The 14,595-nt window shown below is 41.9% G+C and overlaps 1 protein-coding gene across 8 annotated transcripts in view; it reads left to right on the top strand.

Moving 5' to 3' along the window:
- The window catches only part of rxfp2l (relaxin family peptide receptor 2, like), a 118,195-nt gene that overhangs the window by 8,331 nt on the left and 95,269 nt on the right, over positions 1 to 14,595 (top strand). For 3 of the 8 annotated variants that reach the window (XM_059976789.1, XM_059976788.1, XM_059976794.1), the window contains exon 1: positions 11,273 to 12,893. The exons of 1 other annotated variant lie outside the window; for it this stretch is intronic. In XM_059976789.1, coding sequence (XP_059832772.1) covers positions 12,848 to 12,893 — 46 coding nt within the window. In that variant the 5' untranslated portion in view covers positions 11,273 to 12,847. Of the gene's footprint in view, positions 1 to 11,272; positions 12,894 to 14,595 lie in introns of those variants that run through there. 4 more of the 8 variants (XM_059976790.1, XM_059976793.1, XM_059976792.1 and 1 more) reach the window with 4 other exon arrangements.

The raw sequence follows: 14,595 nt of genomic DNA, 5'->3' as shown, positions 1-14,595 counted from the left end.
TCTCAACTCAAGCTCACATTCCCTTTACTCAGTTATGAGGGGTATAGGTAGGTTAAATGTAAACAGGCATTTTCCACTGAGATAGGGCGAGACTAGAACTAAGTTAAGGGTAAAAGGTGAAATGTTTAAGTGAAACATGAGGGGGAACTTCTTCACTCAGAGGGTGGTGAGAGTGTGTGGAACGAGCTGCCAGCAGAATTGATGAACAAGGGGACAATTTCAACATTAAAGAGAAATTTGGATAGGTATGTGGATGGGAGGGGTATGGAGGGCTATAGGTAAGTCGATGGGACTAGGCATAATAGTTTAGCATGGACTAGATGGGCTGAAGGACCTGTTTCTGTGTTGTAATGCTCTATAACTTTACGACTAATTCCCCAAACCACCTTTTTTCCCTTTCTCTCAACCAATAATGTCTCTCTCCTTTTTATCCACTTGCCTAAACTCCCAGTTGAAAGTATTGCTCTTAATATGGGTGCCACGGTAGTGTAGCAGTTAGCGCGACACTATTACAGCTCAGGGCGTTCTGAAATCATTTCCAGCGCCATTCTGTAAGGAACCTCTGTACATCCTCCCCGTGGGATTTTTCACTAATACTCTTGTTTCCTCTCACAGTCTAAAGATGAACCAGGTAGTTTAATTGGTCATTGTAAATTGTCCTGTGATTAAGTTAGGGTTCATTGGGGTTGTGGGGTTTCTGGGGCAGCTTGGCTCAAAGGGCCTTCTCCGTGTTGCATTATTAATAGAAAAAAATAATTAATTAATATTTCCTCCATCTAGCTACACTCTCTCACCTTCTTGCAAAGTTCCATCAAGATCCCATCCCCCAGGCTCAGGTTCTTTAACAATGCAGAGTTTCAACCCAAAATGTCACAACTCCTTTCCTCCCATCGATATTACTGAGTTCTTCCAGCAGATTATTGGTTGCTCAAGTTTTTCAAACTTCCTTCCTCTCCTCATGATTACTTCCACCCTCGTGCTGCTATAGGAGGAGATTCTGAGCTGGTATATATTACAAACACAAGAGAGTCTACTCATCACATTTATAGCTTCTTCAGTTTTTTTGATTTTCCTCCTTTGCAGGATTCACAGATTTTCCTTCCTACCATTAACACTAAGCAGACTGCCCATGCTGCTCCGTCCCATGATTTCCCCAATCCCTTTCTCTGCTCTGGTTCATTCACAATCTTCATAACCAGTAGCTTATCCTCCCTTGTTAGCCTCCTACATACTGGGCTATAAAGTAGTCTTTAAAGGAATTCCATCTCTTATCTCCTTGCCCTGCTTCAGGCCAGTTAATTCCTGGCTGTTTGAAATCCTCCGTGATTATTCAGTTATTTTTTTCACTCATTTGCTTAACTCTTTTGCATTTTTCTTCCTTTATCTTCCTCATACCATTAATTGGTTCATGTGCTAGCCCTACCACTGTTACTGGTTCTTTAGTAACCTCTGGCCAACAAATCCTATTTTTTTCACACCAATGTTAACAACATCCCTTTTCTATGACAAATGAATATATACTTGGGGAAAAAATATTCCGGGGCGTGGGGTAGTGAGGCTAGTAGGATTTATTACATTATTCTTCACAGGCTGAAAGACCTCCTTTTTAGTGAAAGTTTTTTTGTAATCGGTAGAAATGTTCAAAGGTTGAAAAGTTCAAAGTAAAATTATTATCAAGGTATGTCACTATCTACAACCCTGGGATTCATTTTCGTGCAGACATTCAAAATAAAACAATGAAATACAGTAGAATCTGTGACAAGCTACACACTGATATTGACAAATAACAGATATGCAAGAGGCAAAGCTGTGCAAATGTGAAAATATAATAACAATGATTAATTAATCAATCAATAAGTAAATAAATACTGTGGAACATGAGTTGTAGAGTTGTTGAAAACGAGCCCATAGGTTGTGGAACCAGATCAGTGTCAAGGTGAGTGAAGTTATCCACATTAGTTCAGGAACCTGATGGTTGAAGGGTAATAACTGTCCTTGAACCTGGTGGTGTGGGAACTGAGACTCCTGTACCTCCTTCCTGATGGCAGCAGTGAGAAGAGTGAGTAGCCTGGATGATGGGGGGGGGGGGGGGTCCTTGATGATACATTAAGCTTTCTTGGGGCAGAGCTCTTTGTAGGCGTGCTCAGTGTCGAAGAGGGCTTTCCCCGTATTGGACTGGGCTATACCCAATACTTCTTGTAGGCTTTTCCGTTATTGAACATTGGTGCTTCCATACCAGGCTTTGATGCAACCAGTCAGGATACATACGCTCCAGTGTGCCTCAACAGAAGTTGTCAAAGTTTTTGATGACATGTTAAATCTGTGCGAACTTAGAAGAAAGTAGAGGTGCTGCCGTGCCTTCTTTGTAGTGACACTTACATGCTGGTGTCAGGACAGATCCTCTAAAATAATGTAGAAATGTGAGGAAAAGATAAAATGTACACTGCACATGAAAGCACCCAGGAGACGAGAGGACATACAATGTGATGACTGCACTGCCCATACAGCTTGGAAACTGTACACTCATGCTTACTCTCATAAAAATAGAAAATGCTAGAACAACTGAGCAAGTCAGGCAGCATCTGTGAAGAAATAAACTGTGTTTACAATTCTGCTATCTTTTGTCATTTTCTGTTTTATTTCTACTTCCTGCAACTGCAGTTCCTCATTTTTGACTCACTTTCTCCTTGCCAGCATTTACCAGTATAAATAAGCTAATTGTTACCAGCTGAGTTCCAGCTTGCTAATGTTAATGCCACTACTTTGCTATTGATCGGCTTCTAACCAAAGTAATTCTGAACTGGTACATATTACAGGTGAGGATTCACAACCGCATCAGAATTCTTATCCACAGTAGGCAGCATGTTGGATTGGGATGTATAATCGTTACTTTTCTTGTAGCTTAACTCTTCTATGCGTATCTACATGTAATTATAACCATATAACAATTACAGCACGGAAACAGGCCATCTCGGCCCTTCTAGTCCGTGCCGATGCTTACACTCACCTAGTCCCACTGGCCCGCACTCAGCCCATAACCCTCCATTCCTTTCCTGTCCATATACCTATCCGATTTTACTTTAAGTGACAATACCAAACCTGCCTCTACCACTTCTACTGGAAGCTCATTCCATACAGCTACCACTCCCTGAGTGGTAATTCATTACAGACAGACAGACATACTTTATTGATCCTGAGGGAAATTGGGTTTCGTTACAGCCGCACCAACTAGAATAGTGAAGAAATATAGCAATATAAAACCATTAATAATTAAATAATAATAAGTTAATCATGCCAAGTGGAAATAAGTCCAGGACCAGCCTATTGGCTCAGGGTGGAGGGAGGAGTTGTAAAGTTTGATGGCCACAGGCAGGAATGACTTCCTATGCTGCTCAGTGTTACATCTCGGTGGAATGAGTCTCTGGCTGAACGTACTCCTGTGCCTAACCAGTACATTATGGAGTGGATGGGAGTCATTGTCCAAGATGGCATGCAACTTGGACAGCATCCTCTTTTCAGACACCACCGTCAGAGAGTCCAGTTCCACCCCCACAACATCACTGGCCTTACGAATGAGTTTGTTGATTCTGTTGGTGTCTGCTACCCTCAGCCTGCTGCCCCAGCACACAACAGCAAACATGATAGCACTGGCCACCACAGACTCGTAGAACATCCTCAGCATCGTCCGGCAGATGTTAAAGGACCTCAGTCTCCTCAGGAAATAGAGACGGCTCTGACCCTTCTTGTAGACAGCCTCAGTGTTCTTTGACCAGTCCAGTTTATTGTCAATTCGTGTCCCCAGGTATTTGTAATCCTCCACTATGTCCACACTGACCCCATGGATGGAAACAGGGGTCACCGGTGCCTTAGCCCTCTTCATGTCCGCCACCAGCTCCTTAGTCTTTTTCACATTAAGCTGCAGATGATTCTGCTTGCACCATGTGACAAAGTTTCCCACCGTAGCCCTGTACTCAGTCTCATCTCCCTTGCTGATGCATCCAACTATAGCAGAGTCGTCATAAAACTTCTGAAAATGGCAATTATGCAATGAATTAAAGTATAGTTGCTTCTGCATTTTTCTAGGTGTTTCTCAGTAGCAGATGTTCAGAATCTGGCTATTTTATAGGCTAATTATTATCAGTGGAGTTTTTGTTATATCTAGTCTGAGACGACCATGACTGTTTCCCCTTTTCTTTGTTCTCTCAGCTCCTCTTCCCTTTCTTCATTCTTTGTCATTGTAACACTCAATAAAATTTCTTAGGAACAAATTTTATGCCTCATTCTTGACTTCCAAAGAACTTTGGATCGCAAAAGCATCAGATTCAACAAGCTGCAAGAGTTACTTCCAATAGCAAATAACCTAAATAATTGCGGGCCACCAATCCACACCAATCTTTATGAATGGAAGCAATTTCTAAAACACAGACAGACAGACATACTCTATTGATCCCGAGGGAAATTGGGTTTCGTTACAGTTGCACCAACCAAAAATAGTGTAGAAATATAGCAAAATAAAACCATAAATAATTAAATAATAATGAATTAATTATGCCGTGGAAATAAGTCCAGGACCAGCCTATTGGCTCAGGGTGTCTGACACTCTGAGGGAGGAGTTGTAAAATTTGATGGCCATAGGCAGGAATGACTTCCTGCATTTGATATGCTTTCCATAGTACTTGAATTATTTTATATAACTGAGAGACTTTAGCAGAGCGGTCTAGCAGACCGCAGTAGTCTAGCAGAGCGGTCACTGTGGGAGCAGTCATTATTGGAGTAGCCCAAGTAAGAGTAGAAAGGTTCTGGCTCAACAAGGCTTCAGCAAGAACAGACAGAGGCAAGGTTAGTTGGTAAGTTCATTCCTTATTTCTTATTTAACTCCTTAGAGACTGAGTTAGGGAACTGGAGCTGCTGCTCGATGACTTTCAGCTTGTTAGAGAAAGTAAGGTAGTGATAGACAGGAGTTACAGGGAGGTAGTCACCCCAAGGCTACAGGAGACAGATAAATGTGTGAGTCAGAAGAGGGAAGGGAGAACATCAGATAGTAAAGTGCACCCCTGTTCCATCCTTCTCCACAGTAAGTACTCCATTTTGAGTACTGTTGGGGGTGGTACATGGCTGGGGGAAGCAACAGTGGCCGTGCCTCTGGTCCTGTGGCTCAGAAGGGTAGGGAATGGAAAAGGATGGCAGAAGTAATTGGGGTCTCTATAGTCGGGGGGACAGATAGGCGATTCTGTGGACACAAAAAGAAAACACGGATGGTAGTTTGCCTACCAGGTGCCAGGGTCCACAATGTTTCTGAATGCATCCACAATATTCTGAAAAGGGAGGGTGACAAGCCAGAAATCGTCGTACATATTGGTACCAACAACATAGATAGAAAAAGGGAGAAGGTCCTGAAAAAGGAATACGGGAGTTAGGAAGGAAGCTGAGGAGCAGTGCCTCAAAGGCAGTAATCTCGGGATTTCTGCCCGTGCCATGCAACAGTGAGGATAAGAATAGAATGAGGTGAAGAATAATTGCCTGGATGAAGAATTGCAGCAGGGGGCAGGGATTCAGATTTCTGGATAATTGGGACCTCTACTTGGGCAGGTGTGACCTGTTCAAAAGGGATGGGTTGCACTTGAATCCAAGGGGAACCAATATTCTTGTGGGCAAGTTTGCTAGAGCATTTGGGAATGGTTTAAACTAATATGGCAGAAAGATGGGAAACAGGATGATAGAACTGAAGATGAAACAGCAGATTTACAAATAGATGATGGATGTAACAGGGATGTAGGGAAGGACAAGCCAATGACTGGGTACAAATGTGAAACGTTAAATTGTATCATAGAGGCAAAATTCAAAAATGTGAAGAATGCAGGACTAAAGGTGCTATATTTAAATGCACATGGTATTCAGAATAAGGCGGATGATCACATGGCACAATTAGAGATTGGTCGGTATGACGTTGTGGGCATTACTGAGTAAAGGCTGAAAGAAGGCCATAGTTAGGAGTTTTCTGTGGCTCTGTTGGTTAGAGATGGAATTTCATCTTTGAAAAGAGGTGACATAGGGTCAGAGAATGTCGGATCTTTGTGGATGGAGTTAAGAAACTGTAAGGGTAAAAAAAAAGGAATCATACAGTATATAGGCTTCCAAATAGTAGGCAAGTTGTGGTTTTGAGATTGCAAAAGGAGGTGGAAAAGGTATGTAATAAGGGTAATAACTCAATTATAATGGGGGACTTCAATATTCAAGGGGATTGAGAAAACCAGGTTGGTGTCAGATGACAAGAGAGGGAGTTTGTTGAATGTCTACTAGATGGCTTTTTTGAGCAGCTTTGCTTGCGCCTACTCAGGGAAAGGTTATCCTACATTAGGTGTAGTGTAATAACGGTATTAGGAGCTTAACGTTAAGTAACCCTTTTGAGGGAGTTATTATAATATGATTAAATTCATACTGCCACTTGAGAGGGAGAAGCATAAGTCACATGTTTCAGTATCACAATGGAATAAAGGGAATTACAGAGGCATGAGAGAGGAGCTTGTTCAGGTGGATTGGAGGATACTGGCAGGGATGATAACCAAGCAGAGATGGCTGAAGTTTCTGGGAGTAGTTCACAAGGCACAGATTGATACGTCCCACAGAAGAAGTTCTCAAATGGCAAGGGTAGGCAGCCATGGTTGACAAGAGAAGTTAAGAACTACATAAAAGCCAAGTAAAGGACATAAAAGGCAAGAAAAGTGAGTAGGAAGTTAGATTGCGAAGCTTTTAAAATCCAACAAAAGGCAACTAAAAAAGCTACTAAGAAGGGAAAAGATGAAATATGAGGGCAGACAAGCCAATAATATAAAGCAGGATACTAAAAGTTTTTCAGTTACATAAAGAGTAAATGGGAGGTGAGAGTTGATATTGGATCACTGGAAAATGAAGCTGGTGAGGTATTAATGGGAGACAAAGAAATGGCGGATGAACTTAATGGGTATTTTGCATCTGTATTCACTGTGGAAGACACTAGCAGTGTGCCAGAGGTCTGTGAGTGTCTGGGAGCAGGAGTGAGTGCCATTGCTATTACAATGGAGAAAGTGCCAGGCAAACTCAAAGGTCTTAAGGTGGATAAGTCACCTGGGCCAGATGGACTATCTCCCAGAGACCTGAGAGAGGTCGCTGAAGAGACAATGGATGACTTGGTCATGATTTTTCAAGAATCACTTGATTCTGGCATGGTCCCTGAGGACTGGAAGATTGCAAATGTCACTCCACTCTTTAAGAAGGGAGGAATGCAAAAGAAAGGAAACTATAGGCCAGTTACCCTAACCTCAGTGCTTGGGAAAGTGTTGGGTCTATTATTAAGGATGAGGTTTTGGGATAATTGGAGACCAGTGATAAAATAAGTCAAAGTCAGCATGGTTTCTGTATAGGGAAATCTTGCCTGACAGATCTGTTACAGTTCTTCGAGGAAGTAATAAGCAGAGTGCACAAAGGAGAGGCAGTGGATGTCATTTACTTGGATATTCAGAAGGTTGTTGATAAGGTGCCACACATGAAGCTGCTTAACAAGATAAAATCCTATGGCATTCCAGGAAATATATTGACATGGATAGTGGAATGGTTGACAGGCAGGAGGCAGTGAGTGGGAATAAAGGGGGCCTTTTCTAGTTGGCTACCAGTGACTAGTGGTGTTCCTCAGGGGTCAGTATTGGGACTGCTACTTTTCATACTGTTTGTCAGTAATTTGGATAATGGAATTGCTGGCTTTGTGGCAAAGTTTGTTGATGATACGAAGACTGGTGGAGGAGTTGGTAGTGCTGAGGAAGTGATGCGATTGCAGCAGGAGTTAGACAAATTAGAAGAATGGGCAAAATGTAGCAGATGGAATACAGTGTTGGGAAATGTATGATGATGTATTTTGGTAAAAGGAACAAAAGTGCAGACTATTATCTAAATGGGAAGGAAGTTCAAACATTTGAGTCCTCATGCAAAACTCCCAGAAGATTAATTTATAGGTTGAGTCTGTGGAATAGAATATAAAAGCAAAGAGATAATGCTGAGGCTTTATAAGACACTAGTCCTGGTGCACTTGGAGTATTGTCAACAGTTTTGAGCCCCATATCTCAGAAAGGATGTGTTGTCACTGGAGAGAGTCCAGAGGAGGTTCATGAGGATAATTCTGGGAATGAAATGGTTAACATATGAGGAGCATTTGAGCTGGTACTGGATATCTCATTGAAACCTACCAAACGTTGAAAGAAATAGATAAGGTGGACATGGAGAGGATGTTCCTATGGCGGGGGTATCCAGAACTAGAGGGTGCAGCCTCAGAAATGAGGGGCAACTTTTAGAATAGAGTTAAGGAGGAATTTTTTTAGCCAGAGAGTAGCGAATCTTTGGAATGCTGTGTCACAGACTGCGGTGGAGGCCAAGTACAGGGGTGTAGTTTTTCATATTTATTTTTCTGTTTTTGCATGATTTTTAATCTATTCAATATACATACTATAATTGATTTACTCATTTATTTATTTTTACTTCTTTTCTCCTATATTAAGTACTGCATTGAACTGCTGCTGCTAAGTTAACAAATTTCATGACACATGCCGGTGATAATAAAACTGATTCTGAATCTGATTCTGATATTAAAGGTGGAAGTTGATAGTTTCCTGATCGGTCGGGGCATCAAAGGATATGGCGAGAAGGCAGGTGTATGGGGCTGAGTGGGATCTGGGATCAGCCATGATGGAATGGTGGAGCAGACTCAATGGGCTGAATGGCCTCATCCTGGTCTTACGGTCTTTATAGTTAGAAACTATAGCCATAAATAAAGGTCTCTAGTTAATGATAAGGAATGACAAATTTTCTCCATTCTCCCAGTCTAGGGACACCAAGAAAAACATCATTGCTTCATCTGGCAATTGACCTCCAAATAACTTAGCATGAATCAGTATTTGCAAATATAAAAACATGTAGTCACTTGAGAAACTCAACCAATTAAGAAAATGATGACTTCTTTAATTCTGGCCTCATTTTCATTTTGCTTGATCCCTATAACTCCTAGCTCCTCTGTGCTCCAAAAATCCCACTGGTCAAAGGGTTGTTCCTCCACAGTGAGCTAGGAGCAAGTTATCATATCTTTATGAAAGTTTTATAACTATAAATATAATTCCAAAGTGACAGCCAAGCATTCTTCACTCTACTTCTACTGTAATGATGGAAAAATTTATTAATTAATATATTAATAATTAAATTAATGCATTAACATATTAATGATTAAATACACCATCCACAATGTATCTGGTCAGACAGTGAGAAAGGGTCACAAACATAATGATTGATTCAGGCAAGGGTTTTGGAATTCGTACTAACTGACAGATAGAGTAGTATGGTTATTCTTAGTGACCCTAGATTGGAAGGATGAAGGAAGGTTGCAATTCCTTATCGTTAATTAGAGATATGTATTTTGGACCTGGTTTATGGATAATGGATAAAGTTAGACCTGTTTTTGCTCTCACATATAAACAATGCCTGAAGTTCTGTAAAATGCTTGCCAGCTGTCTGTGATTTGGAATTATTTTCATTTTTTGATGTTTAGAAATTTTACATTTCATTATTTTTGAAAGCATCTTCACATTACATAAAGTTTTTTCATGTGCCTCAGACATTTGCACAATAGTGTATGTGGGATTTAGAACATAGAACATCAGAGCACTGTAAAGCCCCTTGGCCCACAATGTTGCATTTAACCTAGCCTTCCCTCCTGTATAGCCCTCCATTTTTCAATTATCCATGTGCCTATCTAAGTTTCTTAAATGCCCCTCATATATTTGCCTCTACCACCACCCCTGGCCGGCATTCCATACACCCACCACTCTCTGTGTAAAAATACTAACTCTGACAATCCCCATTCCACTGCCCCCCATCCTGTTTTAGGCAGACTTTGGCTGGTCTCACTTGCTTCTGTTGCACCTGGTAACCCCGGACAGCCTCGATGATGCTGAGGTCAGGGTTCTGTGCAAGACATACAATCTGAAACCATATAAAAATCTAGAGTGCCTGAGACTTTTGGACAATACTGTACATTTTCCCTTGTTTGATAAATCATACATTGAAGTGCTCTCACAACTCTTGTGCCGGAAGTGACAGGAAGAGGAGGAGGCTGAGTACCAACTGAACGGTAGAGGTCACTGCCCATATAGTAGATCGATGGAGACGTGGAACAATGACGGTGGTGGACCAGAGGATATTTGGCCTCTCCCCCTTTCTTTCTGCTCTGAATTCTGATTGGATAAATCCTGAAAAATCTCTTGAGGTCTATATTGGCTCCCTCAACACAAATTTACACGACCAGGTCAGATGAAAAGCCACTGACGTGAAACCTTAACTGAGTGTTTTTCTAATATATTTGAGATTCCCAGCACCAGCGATGTTTTATTTCTGTTGGATTCTGTTTTCAGAAGTCAGTACGGAGGCACAAAACTTGTTGCTTCATGCCTGTTTTATTAATGTCACAATCCGGTCCATGGACTCCTCACTCCAGTTATTTCCTTTCCCCGTGTTCCATTGGGTGCCTTGATTAAGGCACCTGATTCTCATCATAAGGCACCTGCAGTATAATTGCTCTGATTTACAGCTACTCAGTGCTGGACTGTCACCTGAGCAAGAGCAGTTGTGCCCAATTCGGGTCCCCAATCAGTCGTTTTCATGTCCAGCTGTGTGCTGCCGCTCCGAGCCAAAGGTACGAATTCCGTGGCCAGCTGAGATTTGTTGGCTGATTGCCGCTTCTCTGAGCCACTACTCGAATGGACTGTCATTTTGTCATCTCTTATCCAGTTCAGTAGGCAGGCCGTTTGCTGCTACTTGAATGGACTGTTGTTGTTTTGTCGTTCAGTGTCCAAGGCCAAGTCCAAGTCCTGTCCAAGTTCCCAGTCAAGGCCATGTCCTAGCCTGTCTGCATCTCAAGTCCCCGTGCCCATGTCCTGCACTTGGGTTTGCCCCTCAGCCATTCCTGTTCTATTAATTAAGTGTTAATAGAACAAAGAAAATTGAAAATGAAACAGTAACGGGAGCAGAGGATAGTGGTGGAAGGGAGAGTAAAAGCAAAGATGGCAGGACCATGTGATCAGCTCTTTTTGTAGCCCATAGATAAGAAATAGTCCTTACAAATTCGTAGATAAGAGTCAACCCATCAGATAGCACCTATTGAAATAATGCAAGGCCAGAGACGCTTCCAGAACTTTCTAAAATCATACAACTGTAACCACAATTGGAACCACTGAACAACTGCATAAGCTCTATATACTGTGACCATCAGGAAACGACCGGACTGGTATATCAGTGGTTGTAGAAAATACAAGCGAGCAATTAATTGTTAAACTGCAAAGGAAGTAACAATTCACCAGTCTAACCCAACAACACACATTGATCGGGTCTCTGTGCCCTTCTCATCCCGGATGTTCCCAGGTATATTTGTACTCGGTCCATCGCGCTGTCATGTGAATCCGCTTGGGTCTGAGCAGTGGTAATGAAGGAACTACGCGGATGCCCACGGAGAGCGCTCGTCAAGTAAGCGCTGTTTCTTCCTCCACAGACGCCGTCTGGTCTGATTTCTTGCATGTGGTGTAGTCGTTTTAAATCTCCAAAAGCGACAGTACTTTAATCTGGTGCGAAACCTCAACTGGACGCAACTCTCCGGATTCCAGGTTTAATCGGCACTCGAATTCTTTACTCAGACCCTGCAGAGTCAGGTTTAATAGCGCCGGCACACGTAGTGAAATCTGGCTGTTTTACGCAGCAGACAGCGGTTGTCCATTGTGCCCATCGGAAACCTGTGTGGGAGAGCTTTTAAAGTGGAAAAGCTGTCACGCTGGGGCAGTTCCGCTCTCGCAACCCCAGAAATCCGGGTTCAGTGGCACGAACGAGCGTTACAAACTGGGGTCTGCCTTGGTCGCAGTGGATGACCAGGAAGTCTTCTGCGCCTTCACGAAGTGTAGCAGAACCACCTTCCTGGCCCTTGGATCTCACGGGCCCAGTACGCCGGAGGCATGTTCCTATCTCTGTCGGCTACCCTCACCTGGTTCAACCCTCTTGTCGGAGCGGTTTACTGGGGTTGGAGGTGAGAGCTGAGTGTCCGGTGGGGACCAAAGGCGAGCGAGCTGTCCTGGAATGGGCATAAACCTTTAACTGGAGTTGCTACACTTCCTTGGACAACACATACATGCGATACAAAAAAAACTATAAGTTACAACAAAAATGTATGTACAGTATATATTAAAAATAAATTAAATACATGGTGCAAAAAGGGAGTCAACATATATGGTAGCGAGGTAATGTTAACGGGTTGGTTCATTGTCCGTTCGGGAATCTGATAGAAGAGGGGAAGAAGCTATTCCTAAAAAGTTGAGTGTGTGTCTTCAGTCTCCTGTACCTCCTCTCTGACGACAGTAATGAGGTGCAATACAAATCTTGCCCCCTGCACTGAAGAACAGAATCGGGTAACCCTCGGGACCGAGGCGTAATTTTCTGTTTCGCTTTCGATTTTCTATCAGAAATGTTAAATGTCCGATTTCTGAGATAAACGTGTATATAAACTGATATGGTACGGAATTTCATATTGAAATCGGTGGGCTTGAAGTAGAGCGCCGTATAGATGTTGCAAACCCTGAACTCCGGAGGGTAAGAACGGAGTCAGATGGTGTGGCTCTCGGGGAACATTTGCTGCGTTGTAATAGTGAGGTCGGGCTGGGAATGGGTTGGTCGAGATGGGTCACTCCTGGAAGCGGGGCGGAGACTGGTCACCAGAGAATCCGATATGCACCCACACGCAAGGTAAACTCCAGACAGCACAATTGTTGGAGAGGGAATCTCCGCATTAAGAATGACATTTCTTCTTATCTCATTCATCCTTCTCATCACCATTGCCGGTGAGTCTCCCTCTATATTGTTTTCAAGCTTTAAATAAGGAAGTTTAAACATGAAAATCTGATATTTAAGTTTTATCTCGAGGGAAAGCAATCTCTTTGTTACTGGATTTAGTGTATGTGTGCTTAGTTACTGGGTTAACTAAGCATATATTTTCATATATGAATATGAAAATTATCCTCTTTTCTTTTGAAGTAAGTTCCCCCAGAACGTAAACTCAACTTACTTAAAACGAATACAAGATATTTTATCCCCCTTTCTTCCTCGCCTTCCTTTCCAGTCCTGATAAAAGATCTCAGCCGATAACGTCGACTGTTTATTCATTTCTATAGATGCTGCCTGGCACGCTGAGTTCCTCCAGTATTTAGATAATTTTATGTAGTGAATAATAATTCCAAATGCATATGTCTGGTCTGTCAGAAAGAAAGAAAAGGTGAACCTTTTTTGCAACTGCCATTGCACTAAACGTTTAACAGTTCTAGCCTTGCATTAAGATTTAAAGCCACTGATATATGAGGATTGCAAAATTGAACTTAATTTTCGTAAAACAGATAAAACCAGAGGAAGGCAAAATAATCCCTGGAGAATGACATTTCCTCTCAGTCTTAAATGCAGTTCTATATCCTGAAATTGCACCCTGTAGTTCTAAATCCTTCAAATAAAAGAAAGCTCCTTGTAATATCTAAGATGCAGGACAATGGACAGTCAATGTTTTGGGTCAAAACCCTTCATTTAGACTTGAAAAAGGCTCTTATCCGAAGATGTCATCTGTCGGTTTCCCTGCGCAGATCTTTCCTCACCCAGAGCTCTTCCAGCATCTTGTGTCGCTCCAGATTCCAACCTCAACAGTCTCTTGTGTCTTCTTGCAATAGCTATTCTGTCAAATGATCTCAGAGTTATATATGTTCAACGAGATAGTCTCTCATAACTCTAGAAAATCTAGGTCCGTTTTTAAGGACCTACCTCACCCTGTTGTCATTGTTACCGTCAGGAAGGACGTATAGAGCCTGAAGACACACACTCAGAGATTCAGAAACAGCTTTTTTCCCTTCTGCCATCTGATTCCTAAATGGACATTGACCCCATGAACACTACCTCATTTTTTTAATATTTCTGTTTTTGCAGTATTTTAAATTTAACTATTTAATAAATAAATAAATAAATAAATAAATAAATAAATAAATAAATAGATAGATAGATAGATAGATAGATATACTGCCATTGATTTATTTTTTCTATATTGTCATGTATTGCATTGTTCTGCTGCCACTAAGTTTACAAATTTCCCGACACAGGCTGGTGTTGTTAAACCTGATTCTGATTCTGATTCTTTCTTTGGTGGAAACATTCTTAACTCAGGAATTAATCTAATGATCCTTTGCCAGTTTACGTTCAAAGTAATTAAGTGAATATTCTTGACAAATTTATCTATGGAATTGGTTTGCCATTGCCTTCTTCTGGGCAGTGTCTTTACAAGATGGGTGACCCCAGCCATTACCAATACTCTTCAGAGATTGTCTGCCTGGAGTCAGTGGTCACAGAACCAGTCCTTGAGATATGACAAACACGAGGAAATCTGCAGATGCTGGAAATTCAAGCAACACACACAAAATACTGGTAGAACACAGCAGGCCTGGCAGCATCTATAGGGAGAAACACCGTCGACGTCTCGGCCTGGAATGTCGACAGTGCTTCTTACTTGAG

The sequence above is a fragment of the Hypanus sabinus genome, chromosome 8, assembly GCF_030144855.1.
Source record: "Hypanus sabinus isolate sHypSab1 chromosome 8, sHypSab1.hap1, whole genome shotgun sequence".
Lineage (NCBI taxonomy): Eukaryota > Metazoa > Chordata > Chondrichthyes > Myliobatiformes > Dasyatidae > Hypanus > Hypanus sabinus.
This window is presented reverse-complemented; position numbering and strand designations above follow the sequence as displayed.